The 24,839-nt window shown below is 44.0% G+C and overlaps 2 protein-coding genes and 1 long non-coding RNA gene across 3 annotated transcripts in view; 2 read left to right on the top strand and 1 right to left on the bottom strand.

The window, feature by feature from the left end:
• The window catches only part of NSMCE2 (NSE2 (MMS21) homolog, SMC5-SMC6 complex SUMO ligase), a 125,722-nt gene extending 119,411 nt beyond the window's left edge, over positions 1–6,311 (top strand). The window contains exons 5-7 of the mRNA XM_056483079.1: positions 2,237–2,322; positions 2,657–2,763; positions 5,896–6,311. Of these exons, the coding sequence (XP_056339054.1) occupies positions 2,237–2,322; positions 2,657–2,763; positions 5,896–6,016 (314 nt within the window). The 3' untranslated portion in view covers positions 6,017–6,311. The remainder of the gene's footprint in view (positions 1–2,236; positions 2,323–2,656; positions 2,764–5,895) is intronic.
• On the bottom strand, positions 2,770–14,970 carry LOC130248923 (uncharacterized). The gene is made up of 4 exons (XR_008839706.1): positions 14,529–14,970; positions 14,074–14,307; positions 10,848–11,985; positions 2,770–5,744 (listed from the first exon to the last, which is right to left on the bottom strand). It is a non-coding gene; the product is annotated as an uncharacterized LOC130248923 (long non-coding RNA).
• Positions 14,971–15,442: 472 nt separating this feature from the next.
• TRIB1 (tribbles pseudokinase 1) lies at positions 15,443–20,779 on the top strand. Its single transcript, XM_056483078.1, has 3 exons — positions 15,443–15,877; positions 16,269–16,561; positions 18,602–20,779. The coding sequence occupies exons 1-3, from the start codon at positions 15,572–15,574 to the stop codon at positions 19,068–19,070; spliced, it is 1,068 nt and encodes a 355-aa protein (XP_056339053.1). The 5' UTR covers positions 15,443–15,571; the 3' UTR covers positions 19,071–20,779.
• Positions 20,780–24,839: the final 4,060 nt, after the last annotated feature.

The raw sequence follows: 24,839 nt of genomic DNA, 5'->3' as shown, positions 1-24,839 counted from the left end.
AAAAATCATGATATTGAAGTAAAACAGTGCATCCCAAAGCTGCCACCTGCCAATAACTCCAGTATTTCTTAGCCTTGCTGTCTAAGTAGCATTTCACCCATTGCTTTGCATTACAAAGGCTTCATTAAAAAACTCCCTTTTCCCTCTAAAAGTTGTACTTTCTTCAAATACTATTTGCTTATGATAGAATAAACCATATATATGAGCAATCTAAGAATAATATGTGACAGTTTTTTTCTAACACAAGTGCATTTCTGGTGTCCATACCATTGCAGTTTTTATATTTATAATTAAATTGTGCTTACTTTTTCCTTCTGATTTGCAAGTGTTTGCCTTTGTTAGGCAGTCAATATCTGATGAAGGTACGTTAATATTCTTGGAGATTAAAGCTTTGAAATTATGATTGACATTGGACATTTGAGCTCCTTTTCCCCCGAAATCCATACCCTGTTGATTGAATGAGACCTTAGTAGCAGACACAGAAATATCCTTGATGATTGCTTGAGTATTCCCATGATATTCACAGGAATAGAATCATAAAATGGTTTGGGTTGAAAGGAACCTTAAAGGTCATCTAGTTCCAGCCCCAGTACCTGGGGTTAGAGCACCTGGGTCAGAAACATTCTTAAATGCTTGGAATATTGAAATGGAAAGAAGGGCAAGCTCTCTTAAGGAGGAAGGTGTGGAAATAGGCCTGGCATACCAAGAGGTGCTGTGGTGGAGTGATGGCTGCAACATCAATGCCAAGAGTTCCCCATCCAGAGCTGTGCTGGCTCACAGGGCAGCGAGCTCAGCCTAGGCTGGGTGTGAGAGGTTTTGGTTGCTCCACAGGCGCTGTCTGCTGGTATCATCCGGAAGGTGATGGGATCACACAGGCACGCAGCACTGACCATAAGTCAGGAAACTCTGCTCCTTAATAGATGTGGAAGACTGAATACCAGGGATGCAAAGATTAGCTGATAGTGTGCAACAGCAGCCCAGGGAACCCTGGCTGGGACGCTGTAGACAAATCATGAAGTAATTCTAAACTCTCTGTGTCCACTTGTGTTTCTCACTTCTCCCTTGGAGTGCAGCTTGTGCAGCTGGAGAGAAAAATGTTCTCTTTGCTTGGGACACCTTGAGGACTGCACCTCAGGGCTCTTCTCTGCCTCTGCAAAGGCATTGCAGAACTACCCCAAAGGAATGGAAAGCTATGGCAGGTGTTAAGTTTGCTGTTATTATGAGATAAGATTCAAAGATAAACAAATGCATTCAACTAAAAGCCTAGATTTACAATAACAGAGGAGAGCTAAAAGATAAAACAACATGTATGCATTTCATTAAGGCTATACTTATCTCTCTCTCTCTCTCAATATATATATGTATTTATATACATATTTGTCTCTTCCTTAGCTGCTCCCATGTCTCATCTTTTGACTTTGGCTAACTTCTGCATGGAACACTGCTTGGTGTGCCCCTGGGTGCACAGAGTTGCTTAAACCTTTTGTCTTCTGGTAAAGGTGAGGACCTGCAGGTCCTCCAGCTCTTGGTGGATTTATTCTTGTTTGTCTGCCCTTCATTCCCTGGCATTGGGCCATTGGGTGTTTTCTGGGAATTGGGCAGCATTTCATTCTGCCCCTCCTCTATAAGGTTACTTCAATAACATTTCTATTGTCTGTGACAATTTCTGGCTTTTCTTTTTCACTAATTATAGTCTTAAAAAATACATCAGCATCACTTTATAAATGATGCATTATGGTAAACAGTACAAATTCCTTTTAAAGTGTGTACAGTGTATATAGGCTATACAGCAAGCCCATTTATGACACTCAAATACAAACTGATATTGAGGGTAGGACTACCAGATCTGCTTGGTGAAGTTGAATAGTGAATACCAAAGGTTTTGCATATCTTCAGGCCAGCCTGGTCTCCTTCTCAGTCTTTCTTTCTAGCATTGGCTGTAAATAGACACACACACACACATACACACATACACATACACATACACACAAACACACACACAAACACACAAAGTGGTTACAATATAAAAATCCTCATTTTCTAAAAGACATTATAGTACAGTATTTTTTGCAGTGTCTTGTTCATGGAATGGTGCAGAAACATGCTGTGGTATTTTATATATCACTGTGAGATAGTGCTTGGCAAATGTTGGATTTTATTAGCTTATTTTAAGAACTGGCAATCTACATTAAATATTTTTTTTTCTTTTTTCCTATTATACTTTCTCATAAATTAGATCGTGGTAATGACACCATTGAACAAATTGATGAAGATATAGCTGTGACTCGGAGTCAGACGAACTTTATTTGTCCCATTACACAGGTATGTATCACTGCTACAGTAATTGACAGGGAAATAGTTATTTCATATTCTTCATTGGTTTGTTTATTACAAATCTGCAGTACCTGTTAAAAAACATTATATTTAACAACAAAATTGTATAAATTTTAAGCATTACCAGAGAAGAGCAGTACTGCTTGGGAAGAAAACCCATGTAGCATGAATGTAGTTTACCAAGCAGGACCTCATCCTGTAATTTGACTGGAATGCCATGTATGAGTAGCAAACACACTTCCTGCTGTTTCACATGAAAGCTCCAAAGAGGCATTTTCATGGGCATTATCAGTTCCTTTAAATCAATCCTTACTGATTACAGATGACAATGAAGAGGCCAGTGCGGAACAAAGTCTGTGGACATATTTATGAAGAAGATGCCATTCTAGAAATGATCCAGACTCAAAAGCAGAAAAAGAAACAAGTCCGGTAAGCTCAAAAGAATGTGTGCAAAAGCTATTTGCTTTGCTGTGTAAGTGGAATTTTACTCCACTTGTAGGAAATGTATTTGGATTGGAAAGGCTGCAGGAAGTAAAACCTCAGTGTCTGCCCAAGTCACAGTCTCTTCATTAGCACTAGACACGTGAAGGTGCTTTTCTTTTTAATGAAAACAATGTGTAAGGAAATATTCAGGAACTGTGTGGGGAAGTTACAGCTACTTGTAGCTGCACAACAGAAGTAAAGAAATTTCAACAGAGACTCAGTTTCCTAAAGTTTAGTTGCTGATTTGTTCCCACAGCTTATGTAGCAAGCTTTGAAGTAAATGAAAAAATGTTTCCTCTGTGCACCTTCTTTTGCAGTTATATTCCAATACAGCTCAGAAATATTAAAACAACTGAGTGTAAAACTGAGAAATATTAAACCACGACATTTTAGGTAGAACAGAATTTAAGAATGAGATCAGATAGTGCAGTGTAGTTCCTACCATGATGCAGTTAAATAATTCTTTCTTTATGTCACTAAAATAGTGACACTGTCACTTTTCCACATGGGACATATTTTTTTGAATGAAAAGATGTAACACTTGAATTTTTAAACCTCAAATTCTCCACAATAAATTTGAAAATGGGAATGATGTTAAGAAAAAAAGAGAAAAGAAAAATAAAAAAGGCTTGAATACTAATGCATTTTGGAGCAAGCTGAGAGGACATATCATCTCATAATTGATTTCACAATTTTTTACACCATTTTTGCTAGACCCTCCTGCTCTGGGGCTGGTGACTTCAGGGAAACTTACCAGTTGTGGACTTCTTAATAAATGTGCAGTTTGCTCAGGAAGGTCTGTCAGAGACCAGCAGCCTGATTTCCCTGAAGGTAATGCCACAGGCATTATTTCCTCCATCTGTTGCTCTGGCATTTCTGGTAGGCTGTACGCAGTCCTTCATGAGGGCTACAAAGGTGGAGCTGAAGTTTTTATTCCAGGCTCCTTCCCTGCTAGGAAAGCACTGTTATAAAGCCAAGCATCAGTTGAGATGCCCAGCCTCTATCTCAGTGTCAATACAGCTTGAAGAACAAGATGGAAGTACCTTGCTTGTGTTACAAAGTCTAGGGAAAAATCTGGAATGGGTGCAACATACTGGGAATAACAACAAAACCAGCAACATGGATGGACAGAAACTTGGCTGGAAAACAGGAATTGGGAAATAGCTCTCAAGTTGGAGGAAAGTGAGTGTTATGGAAGATAGAGAAAGGCTAAAAAGCATGTGCTCAACAGCCCAGTGACAAGAATATCTTCTCTGATACTGAATTTAGGATGTTCATATCTAAATATTTCTCTGTATTGTTAAATCCATCAGAATAATGTCAGTTTAGAAGAAATTGTTGTAGTGGATCAAAAGTTTCAGCTCTGCTGAAAAACAAACAGGGTCACATGATTGAATTTTACTTTACATTTTAAGAAATGGAAGACTACAGAAACTCTGGAGTTTAAAAAATCATATCTGCTGTACAACACCTAGCTTTAAAAGCCACCTGATACCCAAACCAAAATTATTTGTGCAGTCTGAACATCAGCAGTTCTTAATACTGAGCTTTTAGCTTGCAGCTTTACCATTTTTACAGCAGTTATTCCAGTGCTAGAAAAGCACACACACAGCAATGCCACAGCCTCACTGTAACTAAATTAAGGACTCCTTGGTTTTCTCTGCCCAGTCTGACCAACCTACAGTAATTTTAAACTTTCTCATGAAAATGCAGTTACTTTGAAAAGCCATCAGCTGCTGTAGTGGGGGGACAGCTGTTGCAGCAAGGTCCCTGTTTCAGTATCCCAGTCTCATAGTGTGGCTGCTGGGCTGTGCTCCTGCCAGGATGTTCCTGTGGGAGCAGGTGTCCTGGCAGAGTAGGGCATGACTACAGGATCCTGGCTGTCCTGACTCTGGAATCAGAGCTGTTGCTCACTCTGGAGACACTGAGTGGCTGTTTCCTCATGAGTGCTTCCCAGTTTGGATCCACAGGATCCCTTCAGTGCCCTTGGCAGTGCAGTGCCCTGCAGCTGACGTACACACAGCCCGTGCTGACAGACTTGTCACACACTCCTTGAGGCAACTCTTACGTCTCTTGGTTTGCTCACTATTTTCCACTGCCTGGAAGGACATACTAATACTTTATGCTTACAGGAAATGTGGGAAGCTTTCTGAGCACTTGTTATTCATTAATCTGGCAAGCTATTGCTGTATTAAGGTGATAAATGGGAAAACTGAGGCACAGAGCAATTAAATGACTGATCTATGACAAACACAGTAAGCTGTGGACAAATCTGGAGGAAAAGTTATGAGTACTGAGTGTAAATAAGTTCAGCACCTCAGACAAAAGTTACTCTAAGAAAGGAAAAATTCAGGAAATTCTGACTATAGGTACCACCTGTGTATGTTTGGGCTGCTACCAAAGGAAAATAACCTTTTGTCCCTGAGTATCTTTCACCCTGCTGTCTTTATCTGGCTGTTTCAAGTAGCTGTAAGACATTTTGTACTTGATTATCATCTTGAGGCTGTTAATTTGACCCCATTTCTCCTTTCTGAGCTTTCACAGCTCATAAAAGGTCAGGTTGACTTTTTACACCAACTAGAAAGTCCACTGATTCACCAGTCAGTCGTGGCAAGACTCATTCCCTTTTATTTGTTTCCCTAGAAAATAATTTCCCTACTTATCTGCCAGTGAAGATTATACTTTCTCACTGCAGATTAGTAAGGCAAGAGGTATTTACCTGCAGTTTATAGAGGACTGCAGAGAGAGAAAGCAACACAGAAAGGTGTCCATACAGTGCTGATATCATTGCTGATGCAGGCAGCTTGTGTGCTTGAAGCAAGAGAGTGGTCTACAGGTGAAAGGCTCCATCTCTCACTGTGCTTCTTTCCTTCCTTCAGATGATGACTGCCACCAGTTGAGATAGATTTATATTTTTCCACATAGATCTGGTGAAGAGGACAAGAGGTTACAAGGAACTGACAGAAAGAGTGAAAATCCCAGATTACAAAAAAAAAGCTAGCAGATGCAATGCAAAAGCCTGTATCTCACAAATACAATTCTTCTAATTTAATGGAGTCTCTCTTTTCTTTTTAACAGATGCCCTAAAATGGGCTGCAGCCATGTTGATGTAAAAGAATCAGATCTTGTACCAGATGAAATACTTAAAAGACTGCTTGACAGTCAGAAAAAACAAAGCTGGTCAACAGTGGACACATGAGCTGGATATGCTACTGCCACAAAGAAAATCTATTATTAGAGGTCTTGTGAGATAAATTGCTGATTCTAAATAGGTTGTATAACTGATTGTTATTTGTTAAGTGTTTCATTTATAGGTAAGTCATTGTTAAATGTTTCATTTATAACCAAATTTGAAGGTCTCTGCTGTAACTGAAAGCATTTTTTGAACTCAGGAATATAAGGAATTCCAGTTAAACTTGTTTGGGTTTTGTCTACCTTCCTGAATTTCTGAAAGCTTACATTTGGTAAATAAAACATGTTTTGCAGCATTTAAACTTCCTTCTCAGTGTGCTAGTTTCTTCAGTGTATTAGAGATGCAGATCCTGCCAGCATGTAATAATGAGTGCTTTGCTCTATATTGCAAGTAGTTCTGTTACTGTCTCTGTAACTACTGGAAATGCTTGGAGAAGGGCAATATGACCAAGGATTTTCAGTGCTTGGGACCATGCCCAAGCCCATGTTTTAACACAAACCTCAGAGATGAATTTTCAGTGTGCTGTACACTTACACATTGGTTGTGGCCACAGAGAACAACCACTCAGCTTTGAGGATCTCAGCCTTGTTTTTATAATTTTTGAACTCTCTGCCCTGATTTAGGCTTTTCTTTTGAAATTCAGAAGCATTTAATTCAGGCTTTTTGCATTTGGGAGTCCCAGAAGGCTTTACCTTAATATTGTAGGCTAGAAGACTACAATTATTTACCGAGGTATTCCAATAACTAAATTTTAGATGGTACAAATATATTGTAATTTTATGCCTTGGATTGAAAAGCAGTTAATCTCATTTTATATAAACTTCAGATATCTATGCTTTTGGGCACAGATACAGAAGAGAATTTAAACTTGTGACACTATTTATTGCCTAAATTTATCTGAACACATCGGGCAGATAAGGCCTATATATACATGAGTTAGAAACAGCCATAGATAAAAGGATCTGCCTTGGCAGTCAGATGGCAATTATCTCTTGTCATATGTAAGCAGAAAATACAGGTTTCTTTGAACTCTGGGATTCTTAGTGGGTTGGATGATATTTTCCTATGTAATTTTTCTGAATTTACAATCCGACATTTCACGTAAAATGTAGCTGAGGTAACCATATGCTAAGGTTTTCACTCTGGGTTACTGTTTGCTAACAGCTCTCCTTTCAGAGACTATTATTAACCCCAATTGCACTTAAGAGCACAAACCACTTCAAGCTGAAAATTGTTATTTTGTAATTGAAGAATATTAATCTGCAAGCTGATTTCACAGCTGAAAAAGAGAACTGAACCATTATTACTTGCACTGGGCTTTTGTGTTCAAAACACTTCATGGGAATTGGCTGGCTAATTTTCATTATGTGGTCTAAGCCCTGAGGTCCATCTTTTTCCAACTCAGCTGTGAGCGTAGGTAGGTGCTTCTGCCATGGAAGCCTAGCTGATGATGCTTGAGCAGTATGTACTTGTTTGTATTTTCCTGTGTAAAATCAGGTCCCTTTTAAGATACCTCAGGGTTCAAACCTGTAGTTTTTAAGGGGAGTCACAGATTTTCACTTAAATACTGCAAAGGAAGATGTTAAGAATAGCATGTTTCAGAAAAAAAAAATGGAGAGGGAGGGAATGTCCTTTTTGTTTCATCTTTTAAGTTTGTGAGTTAATTTATTCTCGAGCCATTTCTAAGCAGAACAGTCAGAAACAGAAACTTGCATTGGTTAAACAAGCTCTGCAGTTTCTGGCAGAGGTGCATTATCATTGTCCTCTTGGATCTAATTCAATCCCTACTGATAACCAGCCTCCCAAGTTTTCAGATGCAAAGATGTACATACATTTTCCATGGCCACAGGTGTTGCACCTCAGATTTAGTTTGTGTAGGTGTCTGGGTTGCTTGAGTGTGCCTTCCAATAGCACATAACATTATAAATGGTAAATTATACCCAGATTCCTACCAACAAACTGGTGGCAGCAGGTTTGGTTTGCTACCTGTGGCACTTGTACCAGTATAGCCTTGGATTGCTGCAGTTCCTGATATGGTTCATTGCCCTCATGTTCCAGTGAGTAATGCTGTGAGGGAGATTGCTGTCTTGGTTACACCTTGTTGTCCTACGTGAAAAAGAGGCTTTACCCATCACAGTGCTGCACTCAGCCTCTGTTAGCTAATCCACAGGTGAACCACCTGCTTGAGATGATGCAGCTGGGAGAAAAAAAACAAATCTGAAGCAACACTTTAAATGAAAAGAACAAATAATCAAACTGTCACTTATGGCCACTCTTAAGAGGAAAGGTATTTTTGGATGTTCATATTCCTGCTTCAAAGTACATCATCTTCCTTCTCTCCTTTGCTAGCCTGAGCCAGGCAGTGTCAGTGAATCAGAGAACCTGAACAGCAAGTGAAGTACAGCCTAAGTTCTGAAATCCTTGGTTTCATCTGAAAGAAATGGACTGACTTTTGGCAGCACTCACCTGCCTAGCTTTAATAATAATCACATCTGAGGTGAATAGGTATGTGTATTTAAATAGAGGTAGGTTTCTTTCTTTTATCAGCACAGATGCCTCTTTTAAAATATGGCCCTGTTATCCAGAAAAAGACATACTCATTCACTTGTGTCAGGGTTGCTGGTGAGAGTACTTGAGTCCCATTAGAATCAGTGATGCACCACACAGATTCAAGTGCTAGAATAAACTGCCTGTGTTCATTGAAATCAATGAAGTTCTCACCAAAACATTTGGCATTTCTGAATTAAAACTATAACATAGCATCCAAGGAATCCCAGTATGATGAATGATATAATTTTTCTTTGAACCTGGAACTTGAGCCATCCTGTTGATTTTGTCGTAGCTGGTTCTCTCTTGTTTGTTCTTACAAGTAATTTTCCTCCTTAAGGTGAAAGATTCCAGGGTTGGTCATCAGCATCCATTGCAGCTGGCACTTAACTAGGTGGAAGGACAGACTAACCTTGGCAACTGGGGAAGGTTTCTGTGCCTGTCAGCTCACCTGGTGCAAGATACAAACCACTACTGATTCACTGGGGTGGCTGCAGTTAATGGCAGCTCTTTGCCCTTTCATTTGCAAAGTTTGGGGTTTGTTGTGCAGTTGTGATCTCTCTGTTCCCATGCATCCCATGTTCCCCCTAAACTCTGCTCTGGGAAGAAGTAGCTTGAAAGAGTTAAAGAATAAAAATAAGTGCCTGTGATGAATAAGCTGTATGATCTGTATGATTCACAGAAGTGGAAACTCAACAGCAGTTAAACCTTCAAATCTTAATCTGCTTTGGTTATAAGATATCATATGTAAACAGGCATATGTTAACAGTTCACAGGGTAATTTGTGTCTCATTGTCTGACGTCAGAAATTTTGCAATGATATTTTAAAAAAGGAATTCAGAGGTCAGGTCTTTTTTTTCTTCTTTTTCCGTAAGGTGTGCTTTACAAGTGCAGCAAACCTCAGTGTAGCTGAGAAGGATCTGTCACTGAAAACCAGTGAGAATCTGTCTCTGCTAGAGAAGTTCCACCTAGTATTTTGAGGGATTAAAGAAATGTCTAGGCAAATACTGAATTAAAGGCAAGAGAAATCCACATACAACAGCTTTCAGTGGCACCCTGAGGCACAAGCCATTAACACAGCTTACTCTCTCACTTGAACAGATTCCTCCTGTGAATTCTCCATTTTGCAACTAGAGAGTCTGAAGTCTTCAAATCAGTGAAGCCATGACGAATAAAGATAAAAACTAATCAGGCAGGCATCTCATGGAAGATTTAGCACACTTGTGCTAAAAGGAGTGCACATTCCTCTGAATCAAGGACATATTCATCATTACTGCTCTGGAGCTGTTATCTTATTCATTCTAGAAGAATCAAAAGGACTAAGTCAGTGCTCCCTTGAGAAATACGTGGAGCAAAAGCAGGGGCTGCAGGAAGTGATACTGATGACTCAACAGCCAAGGCCAACACACTGCCTTATTTTAGACAATGTCCTCTTGGATACTCATGTTTCCTCATGAGTGGCTGATGACAAAGGTCTTACCTACCTGTGGTCACAAGTACCTCATGACATTTTTCTCAAGAATAGCTCTAGTATTGTGGCCAGAACTAGCTTAGAATTCACTGTGCAACTTTATTAAATTTCACTGCTGTTTCAAGTGAATCTTAATTTTCACCTTCCCTAAAAACTTCCATGTATGGATCCTGCTGTGTCCATTAACTAAACATTTACCTAATGGATAATGCTCTGTTATACGGTGAAGAGCATGCACTTAGAAAAAGACTTCCTGGTGTGAAAATGTTAGAATATCCCAAAGACATGTCTTCATTTCTGTTACTACAGCCAAAGCTTTAAGCTGATGGCTCCTTACTATAGGTACAGACTATTACTCATTGCAAATTCTAAGTCTTCCATAAATAATAATTTATTTGCTGGTCATAAAGTTCTTATTGTTAATACATAATATTTCAAACACCTGACGTGGTCACAGAATGCTAAGAGGAGAATCCTGTGTGTAGGTGCCAGCAGATTCTAGGCTCCCAGCCAGTAACTATAAAGAGCAAAAACATTAGATTGATTGTTAAGCAAGTAAAATTCTGGAATGGGTGTACATCATCCAGTAGATACCCATGTATGTGCTTAGCCTCTTGATGCATGAATAATCCCAGTGACTTGAGAGGACTGCAGCAGTGTGCAGAAAACACAGTGTGTTTCATCATTTCAAAGCACTGCAGAAAAGGCTGTGGTGGGCTGAGAAAAGAGCCCGCCTCTCTTGCTTGTTCTGATGTTAGTCCAGACCCAAAGACAGAGCCTGAAAGCATGCACATGAATTGAATTGCATGGGAAGCTTACCAAAGGAAGTGTTTGCTTGTAAACTCAGTATGAATAGGATCTTCTCTGACCGCAAGGGAAACGGAGACACTCATTCACTGTCCGCTTGTGCAATCAGCTTCTGAAGTAAAAACAGGATTTGAGGTCTAAAACCTGAACCTCCACACGTCTGCCAGGCAACAGAAGAAGCCTTCATGCTCTTCAGTTAGCAAAGGAACAAAGTCAGGAGGTGCTGCTCATAAGACTCCTTGGATTTGATAACAACAGGCTTATCAAAAGGGAATCATTGAGAGTTCAGAGCTGCAGCAGCCCTCAGAGCAGCTTTTGTGTGGGCTTGAGGGGAGACATCTGAACACCATTACATTGCACTCCTTTTGATGTCACTACGTGCTCATCATGTGTTTTATATCTTCGCGCTGAATCTGCCGCCAAGTTCTGCAGTGTCTGAGGATGGCTGTGGGTTATCACAGATGCTGTTCTGCTATAAAAAACACTGCTTCTAGTTCTTTATCACCTGGCCGTACGACTACTCTTTGAGTCCCATCTGTGCAGGGTAATTCTGTACACTAGTAGATTATAGATGACATGCTGGTTTTAAATTTTTGGCTTTCAATCTAGCAGTAGTTTAATTTTCATTACATGGCTTGGGATAACTTCTAAAATAAAGATATTTTTCATAGTTTACGAATAGCTTGGTATTAGCCAAAATATTTGTATGCCTTGCCCCTCTCATCCAGTAACTAAAATAAAGACCTTTTCTTTTTTTCCTGTAGCAAGCAGCCAGTTTATTTATAAGTGCCCTAATCTAATAGAGATTTATTCTGTGTGTCCCATGAGACATACTATCAAAGTTACCAGACCTGTCCCAAGCACTTGGGAAGTGGGGAGATGGTTACACAATTCTCATTGCCTCTGGCTGCTCTAGTTATAGAGATAAAGGGTCAGAGAACTGGAGCAGCAGAGATAATTTTGTGAGCATCTAAGGAAAAGCTGCTCAGGTGAGTGTAAGCACTGGCTGAGGGCAAGGCAGGTAGATGCTTGAAAACCAAGCAACAAAAATTCCCTTAAATAAAATAACAGGAAAGGGAAGATCAATGCCTGAGCACCAGGAATTCTGGATTCTTTGGTCTTCATCTCACAGATGCACTAAGCTGCTTGTCTGTTTCAAAAAAGAGAAAAAATATATGAAGGGCAATATTCACAGTTCTAGCAAATCTGTGCTGGGCAAGACCCTTCCCTCTGCTAGGATGTGCCCATTCTGTGATACACGTCCCACAGGCTCTTTTTTCTGCTGCACTCCCATATTCTTGCCCAGCAGCTAGGACTTCAGGAAGTGAGGAGACAGTGAGCAGTCCTGCTTGCTTTGACTGGCCTTTTCCAAGGCAGGATCTACTTTGTGTGAAATTCTGCAACGTCCTTTGACTGAGAGCTCCTCAGACTTTGGCAGTATTGGGAAGGTGCCTGTTACACACTGTTGTCCTTTGCCAAGCATGTACTTCCAGCAGTCATCCCTGCCCACCTCACAGGCATCAAGTCCCTTTGGAACATTTATTTTTTTTCTGGCACTTGGATAGCAGGACTCATCCACCGAGTCAATGTTTTATCCTAGCATTAGGTCTGTAATTGTGCACTGATCTGTGCTCCACAATGATTTTCAGTGCTGCCCACTGGAGATGTGTAACCTTGCCCTGGTTCATTTTGAAGGGCTGTAAAGCCATTCAGGCTCAAATTCACCACAGGCACAACTGGGAATTACCATGACAGTATTCATCACATATGCTAAGTATGTAAACCCTGAAAAGTTTTTTCTGGGGAAGGGGGAGATGAAATGATGAAGGCTTGTGCAGGGAATAGAAGGATGACCCCAAAAGATAGCTTTTGATTTCAGGAGGAGACTAATGCAGGAGATAAGCCTGGATGCTTAAAAGCCAGTGGTGTGACCAGCAACAAACACAAGGCTGCTATGGCAAATGTGGTAGCCCCATTTTCTGCAAAAATTGTCTAATATTGAAATGTTGCAACAGTTTTTCACAAATCTCTTCCTGGAATTCCTCCTGCTCTCAGCACTGGTTCCAAACCAAACCAGAGTTGCATGCAAGCACTGACAGAGATGGGCAAGGAGGACAAGTTTCAGCCTTTGAGAAAGAGCATGCCATGCAGGTCATCAGACACCATCCTTGGCATCCTTTTTTTTTTTCTTTTTTTTTTTTTTCCTTGCATTTTGGGGATTGGCCAAAATTAGAAAAGTCAGAAAAGCCAAAGTGGGACTCACTTCTCTGTTCTGCTCTGCATCTTGAAATTAATTTGGTGGGGATGGAGGGGAGTCTGGACGTGGACCTTTTCCTATGTTCTGTACCCAAAACATAAGACTAACTTGAGTAATAATTGCTACTGTATGTTTAGCCATGACATTACTGCTTTGAGTACCTGACAGCATGCCAGGCATGTTAAAGAAGCAACAAAGGTTCCCTTCTGTCAAGAACTTCTCCCATTTTACAAGGACCCAGAAGATTTAGGCTTTGGTTTGTCTCAGTCACATGTAGACAGTCAACTGTGGTTTATCTATCCAGTCAACTAGAAGAGGGCTTCTGGGATGAATGCCCCAGGGGTTATCTTTTCCTGGCCTTTGGGGACTGCACACCCTGTTTTAGGGCTCCAGTTAACAGGGACACACATACAGAGCATGAAATTGCTGTAATCCCTGTGAGAAAAGGCTGCCCAGGCAGGAGAATGTGGCAGGACTGTGAGGTACAATGCTGTGTGTATCTCTTCTCTCCTCACATGCCAGGTGTTTTTTGGGAGGGGCAGGATGACAAGAGGTGCTTTTTTCCCCTCTTTGGGACCAGTGGGTGCCATCCCCCCAGGAGCTTGAACCAAGCACTGTGCTCAGGTGCCACTGTGTCCCCATGGTGTGGATCTAGGGGTTCTACATGGATGGGAGGCTGGGCAGGTGAAAGACACAGCTTCCAACAATGTGTGCAACAGATCCTCAGTATGGGATCTATTCTTCTCCTCAGCAGGGACAGTGATCTGACACAGGAGCTGAGAGAGGGGTGTCTTTGGGAGGGTGAGGACACTGACACCTTCATCCCTGCTCACACTGCACCTCAGTTCTGAGAGAGCTCCAGGGGACACACTACCAATGCCCATGAGTACCTTTATGCAGGTCCATTGCTGTTTTGATGTGTCTGCACCCTTCCCCTGTCCCCAAAGGTACTGACACCCTCCCCCCAACACCCCCACGCACCTTGTGCTGTCTCAGATGTAGGAAGCAGCCCACACATGTGGCATCCTACCAGCTAAATTCACCCAGCAGCAGCAATCCAATCATTAAATTTCCAGGAAGGGAAAAGTAAAACAAAAGGTCTGATGGATACTTGCGTGTGTTTTACCTATAAGAGGAACCAAATAAAATAGCGTGCTTTGAGAGCTGTGGTGAATCACTCAGGAACAATCTGCAGGCATTAACGGAATTGTATTTCTGGGGAAAAAAAAAAAAAAGAAAGAAAGAAAGAAAGAAATGCAGGCCCTGGGATATCCCTTTATGGCATATGCGTTTTATGTTTAAATGCATTAATGGGACTGCTATGCTATGAGTCATCCCGCACAAGAGTTTCATGTGTTTCTTAAAATACACTGGAAGTAGCTGAAGGCATGCACGGGTTTGCTGTGCAGTTATCTACCAGGAATCTGAGCAAATACCTGCACGCGTGGCATCACGGGCTTCAGAGCTGGGGGTTCATCCTCAGCCCTCTCTGCTGCTTGTACAGACTGGGTTGGGGAAACCAAAACAGAACAGGGATTGCTCCTACTGAATAAAAAAACACAGGGTCCCTGTGTTAATATTAGAGAAGCCTCAGCACTAAATTACAGAAAATTTGCGTATATATAAATAGACAACTGGACAGTTTCCTTCCGAAGCATTCTTGTCAAAACTACAGCTGTCTGCTTTTTTTCAGGGATGATTTGTTGTCTGGTTTTGTCTCCCCCCTCCCCCCCTCCATTTACTACCAGTCCCGGCTGTAAGTCTATTTACTACTCCATTAGAGCCGCACATCTGAGCCTTGTGGAGCTCCTCCGTCTGCTCCTCACAGGTCACTTCAGCTGCTGGCTGCTGCCTGGCTCTCCGAGCTATTCCTTTTTCGGACAGCAGATATTGTCTTAACACGGGAAACACCCAGTGCCAAGTATTTCTGATGGTGCGCGTTACGTCTACGCTTATGAGTAAACGCTTATGTTCACACAGCAGCGCCGTGATGCAAACTCTGGGGTGAGGGAGGGTTATTTAGTGGTTAGTGAAAAGTAAGAACTGGGGCTGGGAACCTGCAGCTGTATGGAGGAGAAGATCCTGGAAAGGATGGTGGCCTCGCTTTCTCGACATAATTACTGAAAGTGGAAGGGGGGACCCCCCCCCGGCCCCGGCGAGTCCCGCAGCGGCTCCCGCCCCTCCGCTCCCCTCCCCGCCCGGCCACGGCGGGCCCGGGGCGCGGAGCGCGGCGGGCGGAGCGGAGCAGGCGTGTCCCGGCCTCCCTCCTCCCATTTCCCCGTGCGTCAGGGCCGGGAGGAGGAGGAGAATCACCTTTTTTTTTTTTTTAATTTTTTTTTTTTTTTAAAAGCCTCCAACTACTTTAGCGCGGACTCGGCAGCAGATGGTGGACACGGCCCGAGGTTCCGGCGGGGACAGCGAAGGGATGCGCCCAGCGCGCAGCGCCCGCCTGTAGCTCCGCGCCCGCTCCGCTCCCCCCATGAGCCGCCCCGCGTCCCTGCTGCCGGCCGCCCGCTGCCGCAGCGCCCCGGCCAAGCGCCTCCAGCCCCTGCACGACGGCCCCGCCGAGGAAGCGCCGGCCGCCAAGTGCCCTCGGCTCGCCGAATGCGGGCCCCCGGACTGCCTGAGCGCCCCCGGCTCGCCGTGTGCCCCCGCTTCTCCCGCCGGCGGCGGCGGCGCGGCGGGTCCCAGCCTGATCGCCTCGTACCTGCTGCTGCCGCTGGCCGAGCGGGAGCAGGTGTCCAGGGCGCTGAGCGTCAGCTCGGGCCGGGAGCTGCGCTGCAAGGTGAGCGGGATGGGAGGGGAGCGGGTCCTGCGGGGACAGCCCTGCGAACATCCCTCCATCCATCCATCCCTCCATCCAGCCTCCCGCCGCTCTCCGGCTGGGAGCTCCCGGCCAGCCCCCGGCGGCGTTTGCGCGCCTGCGAGTGAGCCGGGACTCCGGCTTACCTCGGAGCGCCTTCCCCACAAAGGCTGTGGGAATGGCGCTTTGTTTTAGTTTCCCCCCAGCCTTTCAATATAAAACGAACAGGAAGGGTCTGGTAGGCGCTTCTGCCGGTCCTGCCGAGCCCTGGCTCCCCTCCAGCTCCCTCGTCATTGTTTGGGGAGAGTTGCTACGCGAGCTGCAGCTTTCAACGCCCTTGAGAATGAATTTGGGTTTAATTTCCTCTGTACAGGTGTTCCCCCTCAAACACTACCAGGACAAGATCCGACCTTACATTCAGCTGCCGTCACACAGAAACATCACCGGGGTTGTCGAAGTCATTCTCGGGGACACCAAGGCCTACGTGTTCTTTGAAAAGGACTTTGGGGACATGCACTCCTACGTGAGGAGCTGCAAGAGGCTGAGGGAAGAGGAGGCTGCCCGGCTGTTCAAGCAGATTGTCTCCGCTGTAGCTCACTGCCACCAGTCAGCCATCGTACTTGGTGACCTCAAGCTCAGGAAATTTGTCTTCTCTAATGAAGAAAGGTAAGTGGCTGTCAGCAGCCAGCCCTGGGGTGAGTGGGGAAGGAGGAATGTCACTTCCAGAGACACAAAAAGCGTCCCAGGGAGTGGAAACAGCCCCGTCAGCCGGGCATCACCTGCGAGCAATCCGAGTAGGTGCTCATCACGTGTGTGCAGTAGGTCACGATCTAAGCGCAGCGCACTCCCTCTTACTTAGATCTTGACTGATGAAAGGGAGGAAGCTCTCCGGGAGCTTCCTCTCATTCAGCAGAAGTTCGGTGAAACCCGCTGGCAGACAAAGGGATGATAGTTCGGATGCTCGTTAGCGCCAGAAGATGTCATGTGTGCCACTCATTCAAGTGTCAGATGAATAAAAGCAGAGAGGAGAGGGGGAGGCTGAGGTGTGGTGCCGGCAGGAGGAAGCAGCCCGGCTGGGGAGCAGGAGGTGTGAGAAGCTGGAGCTCGGCTCCCTCCTCGGGACAGTTGCCTTGTGACCCACGGTGGAGCCACAGCACTTGGGAAGGGTGTCCTTGCTGTACCACTCTGCTGATGAGAGTGAAGCTGCTGTGCCCTTGGAGGCTTTTATCCCCCCTCCACTGCCCTGCTTTCCATGTCCCCTGTGCCCGTGGATTGTGGGCACACACAGGAGAGAAGGTGGGACATGGTTAAATAATGCTTTGGGAATCCTGCATCAAAGAAAATCACTTTAGTAAAGCTTAGCCTAAAGCCTAGGTTCATAGAGGAGATCACAGAATCTGGTTGTTAAATTTAGATTAGGGAAATAATTCAGTATTCCCCTGGAGTGTTTGCTACTCTTGCAGTGCTTCACTACACGTGGCAGTCAGAAATACAGCAAAATTGACTCTTGACTAGCTACTTATCCCAAGGAATGTTAAAAAACTAAGTAAAAGCTGTAATGGATTTGTGCTTAATATCATAAAAATATAAGGTGATATTACTGATGTAAAAGAAAAGGGATTTTGTTTGTTTTGTTAAACTGGGCTAATGATTCTTCAGGTTATCTTTTACAAATGAGATAAGAAAATTAACCAGCACTGCCCCTCTGAAACAGAAACAGCCATATGTTGACATGGAAAGAAAACTATTCCTTTGAAGGAAACTATTGCTGCTTTTCCCTCCCATAAGAAGATGAAACATTTGTTGAAATGTTACGTTGCGCACAGTCTCGCTCATTTGGAAATAACGTGTTGCACAGGCGATGTCATGTGCATCACATTTGGCAAGAAGAGGGTTAAGCAATGGCAGCGACGCGGGCTCTCGCACAGGTGCAGTTTCAGGGCTCCCGCAGCCAATCCCGGGCCCACGGTTCTCGTTGAGTCATATTTTCCGTTTGCAGAACCAATGGGTATTTGCCGAGGTCAGGCTGAGGACAGGCTGAAGCCAACATATCTACACCCCAGCAGGCTGCCAGGCAGTGCAGAGCCCTTCCAGGGCTGGCTGCTGGCTTCCCTGCCGATGGGAGCTCCCTCACTCCAAAACAGGAGGTTGAGGTGGACCCATCCCCACCTGGAGATGGTGCATGCAGTGATACACTCCAAAAGACAAGAAAAGTAAATTAAAAACTAAAATGAAAATCAAAAAAAAAAACAAATAAAAAGCTCAGGAAAGGCAATGCTCCTCAGCAGTGCAGAGCAGAGCTGGGCTTTGTGGTTTGTGGAATCACACAGCTGGATGCTGTTTGCTCAAAGCCTGAATGGCACACAGTGGCTGTGAGGTGCCATGTCACCAATTAACCCCCTGCAGCGACACTGCAACCTGTGTGGGTAGACAGTGACTTGGTGTTCCTCAAGAGTCCTCTGTGTTGTTAAAATCCCCAGTTAATAAAAAACCATGAGCGTCACTGAACACTGGCCTGATGCACACACTTCCATTACACATTCCCAGGAGTCTGGGCACTTCTCAGCTGCAAGTTAAGAGGTGTTTCCTTTCTCAGTGCCAGTGCCAGTGCGAGAGAGAATGGGGCCATGGCAGGGGCTTGCTGTGCTTGCTCATGACTGTGTGGTGCTGCTTCTCACCTGTGGCTTCCTCTCCTGCCCTCCCTAGGACTCAGCTGCGTCTGGAGAGCCTGGAAGACACACACATCATCAAAGGCGAAGACGATGCGCTCTCAGACAAGCACGGCTGCCCGGCATACGTCAGTCCTGAGATCCTAAACACAACGGGGACTTACTCTGGAAAATCGGCTGATGTGTGGAGTTTGGGAGTGATGCTCTATACCCTGCTGGTGGGACGCTATCCCTTCCATGACTCGGACCCTAGCACTCTGTTTTCCAAAATCCGGCGTGGACAGTTCTGTATTCCTGACCACGTCTCCCCCAAAGCCCGCTGCCTCATCCGCAGCCTCCTGCGGCGGGAGCCTTCTGAAAGACTCACTGCTCCAGAGATCTTGCTTCACCCTTGGTTCGAGGCAGTCTTGGAGCCTGGATATACAGACCAGGAGACGGGAACTTCGGATCAGATTGTCCCAGAATATCATGGAGACAGTGATGATATTAGTTCCTTCTTCTGCTAACCCCGAAATCTCAAAAACCTCGCCGGTTCTTACCTCCGGTATCTTCGTAGGGTTTCATTTTTCCACGTCTGCAAACTCAACAGCATCTTAAAGTGCCAGTATGGTCAGAAAAGTGACCTTGTCTAAATGAATGCCAACCTGGAGATCTCCACTCCCTAAGTGTACTCAGAGTTCCATGCTCCTGCTCTGCTGGTCGGTCCCACCAGCCCCGGAGGACCTGTGCAGCTTTGTGAGAACTGTCTGGCTCTTCTGCCTCCTGCATCCTCCTCCGGCGTAACTGTGGGATGGAAAGGCAGCTCCTTCTGCTTTCCTGCAGCGGCTGCAGAGGTGTGGAGCCCTGGCCACGATGTGTAGGGGCAGAGGGGCACACAGTGCACCTCTGCCTGAACAAATCTGACAGAAATGGTTAAAAGGGGAATGCACTCGGCGTGCCCCAGCAGCCAGCTCACAAAGCAGCTCTCTGACTGTAAGCACACCTTAATGAGGGAAGGAGGTCTTCGCCCACCACGGCCAGCTCTGCTCGCTGCTGCTCCTCCAGCTGATCCCGCTTTCAGAGGCGTGAAGCTCCTCCATCCACCTGTGGCTCTTTCTGAAGCAGAAACCAGTGGATCTCCTAGCCAGATCCCCTCTGATTCCGTTTGCTGACCAGGAAAACATTTTAAATAGACTTAAGCCTCTTGTTACCGTGGTGTAGCCTATATAACTTTATGCCCTCAGCGAGCTTGTCAAGTAGCAGGTCTCGTTAGCTCCGAGTGCCAAAACGTATCCGTTTACCAAACCGTAACACTATGGCTGGGGTGCCTTCCCCTGGGAAAGGAGAAGGAGTGTCTTGTACAGTACCCATAAACATGGCCATGTTTTTCAACCTGCTCAGCTCTTAAAAATACCACATCACCTCCTCTTTCCACCTCCACCCCCCAAAAAGTTAGTCTTAAGAGGTAAAATCTCAGTACACCCTTAGCTGATCATTCAGGTATGCTGTTTGCCTCCAGCCACCCCCTTTTTTTTTTTTTTATTTTAATTTTTTTTTTATTTTGCATGATTATTCATAGTCTTTCCAATATGTGTGGATAATGAATATATCTGAATCATTAGCTTCCTGGGTTGGGGGTAAGTAAAGCTTAGTCCTGCTTAAAATTACTGCTTCGTTTTACATGTGGCCAGTGGTTTATGCAGAGATGTCCATTCACCTTAGGCAAGACTGTGGCTTCTGAAATGGCTGTGGAGTGGGTGATGCACATTGCCAACACCATGCAGTTTGAGTAAAATAATTTTAAGGGTTAACCCTGGCAAGCTGCAGTCCCACCACGCTGCGAGAATACCATGTATACCTCATGGACTGTGTACTTTGTACATACCTTACTGTTTGGGGTTTTCTTGTTTTGTTGTACTTTGTCCTAATAAGAGGTGTCGAAGAGCAGTTTAATGTGAATTATTATTGGCAATACTAACTTGACAGAATCATGAGCATTAAGAGCAGAGCAGTCCAGCTCTCCGTTGCACTAAACCTCTCATGATTGCTTGACATTTGTATCTGTGATACAGTTTAACCCTTCTATGAAAAACAATACATTTGTATATATTGGTAGAAAATTCTGCCAGAAAAGCTAAAAAACACTATGTCCAATTTGTACATATGTATATGTCTGTGAAAACCTGGATGATAAAGTCTGACTTGTAGAAAGTTTTAATAAACTTGGTTTCATAATGTTTGTCCCCATTTCTTGTGATGTCTCAAGAGGAATGCAGCTCAGTGTGTCTGGTTTAATCTGAAAAAAGGGGTTTGGCCTCAGAGACTTATCAGCTCCTCTATGGTCTGTATATGCATTCTATCATGCCTTAGCCTGAACTCCCCCAACTCAACCTGGAGTTGAATCCCCATGGAGAGTAGGGATAGGGATCCTGTCTCTCATGACGTGGAAAGGGCTGGGGACATCCCCAGGGTTCTGTGAAATGGGGTATCCTACTCCTCTGATAAACAAGGGGGAGAGGAGTTTGAAAGCCTCTTGCCTTTCAGCCCATGCATTTGTTTCCCTCTGTGCCCTGTGGGCAGAAGATGCTGTGGCACAGCAGGGCTCTCATCCTGCACCTGTGTGCCTGGCAATGTGATGCTCCAGCCAGTGGAAAATCCGATCTCAGATGTCTAAAAGTGAGCAGCCAGAAGGAGAGGCAGCAACCAAGAGCATTGGTGTTAGAGGGAGCTGGAGCTCGTGGGCAGAGGCTTGACCCTGCTGCTGGGAGGCAGCACGGTGCTCTCATTAAAATGAAGGGGAAGATTATTAGAGCTGCTTTTCTTTGTGGTGAGAAGAGAGAAGTATAAATAGCTGCAGTATCAAGGTTAGAGAATGTGCTTTCCTGAAAGAGATCAAGCCACCCTTGCAATCCACCCGGAGCGGTGAGATCATCGCTCACAAGTGGAAAGGAGGAGGAAGAGAGTCTTGATTTTTATTTATACTTTGCCTCATGTTTAACTTTGTCCTTTTGCTTGAAATCTGTTCAGCAGAGCAACTGCTTCTAGGCAGCTCTTTGAGCAGGAGCAACTTTGAAAACAATTTTGCTTTTAGAAGGGGTGTGAAAAGTGAAAAGGAGGAAAGAGGGACCTGGTCAGTGATAAAGCAAAGTGCACTGACTTTCATGAATTACCTTGACTCCCACTCTGAGAAGCCACTGATCTGTGCAGTAAGCATATTTTCTTAGCACTTGCTGAGTGAATGTCAGACACCAAAATATCTCAAGTTACTTTACTGATGTCATTCTTGCAAGACTTGTCAAAATGTGTGCGCTGCACAGCCTGGCTGATTAAATTACCCCCTGCCCTACCATGCTTTCAGGCTTGGACAGGAGCCCTGCTGCATCCTTTCAAAACAACTGCAAGAGGTTCGTATTTTAGTGAAACCTCGAAAACTTTCAAAACACTTTTTTCCCTCCCTTGCAGTTAAGTCACCCTTAGTAGGTGAACGTGTAGGTCATCTCGTGACTTTGTTTCACATGAGCTGTGCAGCAGAGCAATTAAAATAAACGCCAAATTGTAGTAACATCTGCAAACAGCCTCTGTATTGCTTTAGGGATTATAATGCAACATCCGTTTGTACAGCAGAATAAATTGCTATTGCTTCGTTACCCCATCGTTTGTATTATTGTATACAAAGTTTCAGAACGTGTTGAAAGAACCAGCATATTAAGTGATTAAACTTTGATGGTGGGTGTGAGAACTTTGATTTATGCAATGCACACATTTCTTTTTGAGAGAGTCATAGTTTGTCTATTTTTAAATGGTCCTTTTGGCTGAGGACCACATGAATCTCTTATGTATTTTGTAGACCTCATCACCATTTTCACCTTGAAATTGCCCTCTCTGAAAAGTGTTGTGAGACTTCAGTCCTCTGTTGTTGCTAAAAACACAGGAAAAGATGAGGTTTTTCACAACATCCTGGTCTCAGTCCTATGCCAGCATCGAACCACCTCTCAGTCAGGATAGATCTTACATCCTAAGTATGTATTTTTATCAACTCTCAATACTTCAGCTGCATTTTAGGCACCAGTTCAATAATTTTCTTTTGAAGTAGCAGAATTTGTAAACCAGCTTCCTCTGAAAGTGCCAGGTAAAACAGCCAGCTCAGCAAGCTCAGGTTTAAGGTCAACATCTCTGCCAAGGAGGTGATACTGCTAAGGTTACTTGCAGTCAAAAAGGACTGGTCAAGGTTCAGCCCTACCTATGCTAAACAGTGCCCTGTTTTTAGTAGAACACCTTCAAGTCAGCCAAAGGCACTTCTGCATCAATGTAGTATTTATGAAAGGAAAGGGTTGGGAGAACAGGGATATTTTACAGATGTACAAGAGGAAAATTCATTGCCCTTGGCTGGATCACAAAGCCAGTGCAATACTCTCCTCTAGCTCTGCTTTAATGCACTGAGGCCAGGCCTGACAGATAACCTGGGAAACCCTTTTTATTCCAGCAGTGCTGAGTGCACTCTGTCAAGCAATTCTCAATAGATTCTCTTTATGCAAAAGGAATTTTTTCCCTGCTTTTTTCATTCTGTTGCGTTCTGTCAGGAAAAACAGCCCAACCTTCAGCATTATGGCAATGCACAGATTTAGCAGCACAAAGAACCATCCCATGCAAATACTTCTTACAAAGATGTTTTTCTAGTAAGCATTGAGAATAACTTGACATATAACCACAGTCTGAATTAATCCCTTGCAAAAAATGTCTTTGTTAAATGCAATGTCTCAGAAGTATTGTTGATAAAAGTACCATGAAATTTGCAACAGTTCTTGCCATGATTCCTCCATAACTTGCAAAATCCTTTTCTCTAAGTGAAATCCAGAGTTCAGATTTCAGACAGGATCAACTTTTGTTGCAGCAAAATGAGAAATCCTTCAGGATATGAGTTCACAGCAGCATCTTTTTCTTCTTTTTGTGAAGCCAGCTAAAGTGCCTTAAAGAAAACTCATTAGTTTTCATTGCCCTGCATGTATTTATTTACAGTATTTAACCAGCTAAACAAGCTAATGTGCAGCACTTCATTTCCTAATTTGGCTTTGAAACTGGAGCAGCCGAAGTATCAATTACATTCTGTCAAATGCAAACATTAACATAACTGTATGAAGCAATCATGTTTCTAACAACAGCAAGCACTGCCCAGAGGACCAAAATAAATAAAATTCATAGAGCAAGAGGTAACGCTTTTCTTTAAGGCAGGATTAGGGCTGGGGCGCTTCCCTCTCCGTTTGTCTGTGCAGGCAGCTCCAGCTCCGAGCTGGAGGTGATTAATGAGGCACTTGCTCACCAAGGGCACGGTCTCATCACGGCAGGTGTGGATTTCTGCATGCAACTCCCACTGTTATTAATGGTTAATTAATGTGTAATTTGCAGAAAGAGATGAAACCGGGACCTCGGCGGTGTGTTGTGAGCACACACACAGGCTTATCATTCGAAGAAATATCAGGGTGACACGAAGGGTGGATGACAGAAAATAAGTGTGGCATGAATCAGCTGCCCTGTGTTTATGATACGGCGCTGTTGTGGGAAAACATTCACCTCCATCAACTACCGTCTCCTGCCAACAACAAAAGTTGAGTTTGATAAATTATTAGTAGAGATGTTCTCAGTGGCTTTGCTTAGATTTTACTCCTCTTGCGCAAATTGCAGATTAGGAAAGGATTAAGTAACAACAGTGTGGCTAAAGTATTACACATCGTGCTGGCAATTAGCCAAAGAATGTAGCATGCAAAAGCTGACATTGCCTAAGAAATCAAATATAGCTCTGGTCACCACAGAAAATGACTCTTCTCCACCACCCAAGGTAGTTGCTCAGTTTCTTTCCTGTCTCACACAGAGCCTTGCACCAGCAAATTGTTCATTACAGAAATTTGTTTTCCTTTTCTTTTCTTTTTTTTTTTTTTTTTAATTTTAATTTTTCTTAACTTCCTGGTAGTGAAAAAGTCATAATCATTTAGATGAATTAATTGAGTGTAAAGCCTTTGTTGGCCCCTGTGATAACATCCCTGTCAAGTCTCAACTTGTCAGATTCATAGTCTCGCTGAGGCTCAAATACCACGAGTTTCCTTTGCTGTACTAACAGCTGGAGACAAACTACCCACCTAAGTTGGGGCAAAAGGCTGTGCAAGGGTCGCACACCCAGTGAGAATGACTTTGCACACAGGCAGTGGGATACCTGCTGTGAGCAAGTGTTTGATCACTGGGGGCAGTGATTAATGGCTGCAGAGTTAGGCTCACAAAGTTCAGCCAGCAGCCTCTGTTGTTAA

This window comes from Oenanthe melanoleuca, chromosome 2 (assembly GCF_029582105.1).
Source record: "Oenanthe melanoleuca isolate GR-GAL-2019-014 chromosome 2, OMel1.0, whole genome shotgun sequence".
In the NCBI taxonomy this organism is placed as follows: Eukaryota; Metazoa; Chordata; class Aves; order Passeriformes; family Muscicapidae; genus Oenanthe; species Oenanthe melanoleuca.
Note: the sequence above shows the minus strand (reverse complement) of the source record. Positions and strands in the feature narration are given on the sequence as shown.

What these genes read in the sequence shown, in the direction of transcription:
- TRIB1 (XM_056483078.1), top strand. Translation starts at nt 15,572, where the DNA reads ATGAGCCGCCCCGCGTCCCTGCTGCCGGCCGCCCGCTGCCGCAGCGCC. An exon ending in GCCGGGAGCTGCGCTGCAAG is followed by an intron (nt 15,878 to 16,268) that starts GTGAGCGGGATG and finishes TCCTCTGTACAG; the next exon opens with GTGTTCCCCCTCAAACACTA. An exon ending in GTCTTCTCTAATGAAGAAAG is followed by an intron (nt 16,562 to 18,601) that starts GTAAGTGGCTGT and finishes TGCCCTCCCTAG; the next exon opens with GACTCAGCTGCGTCTGGAGA.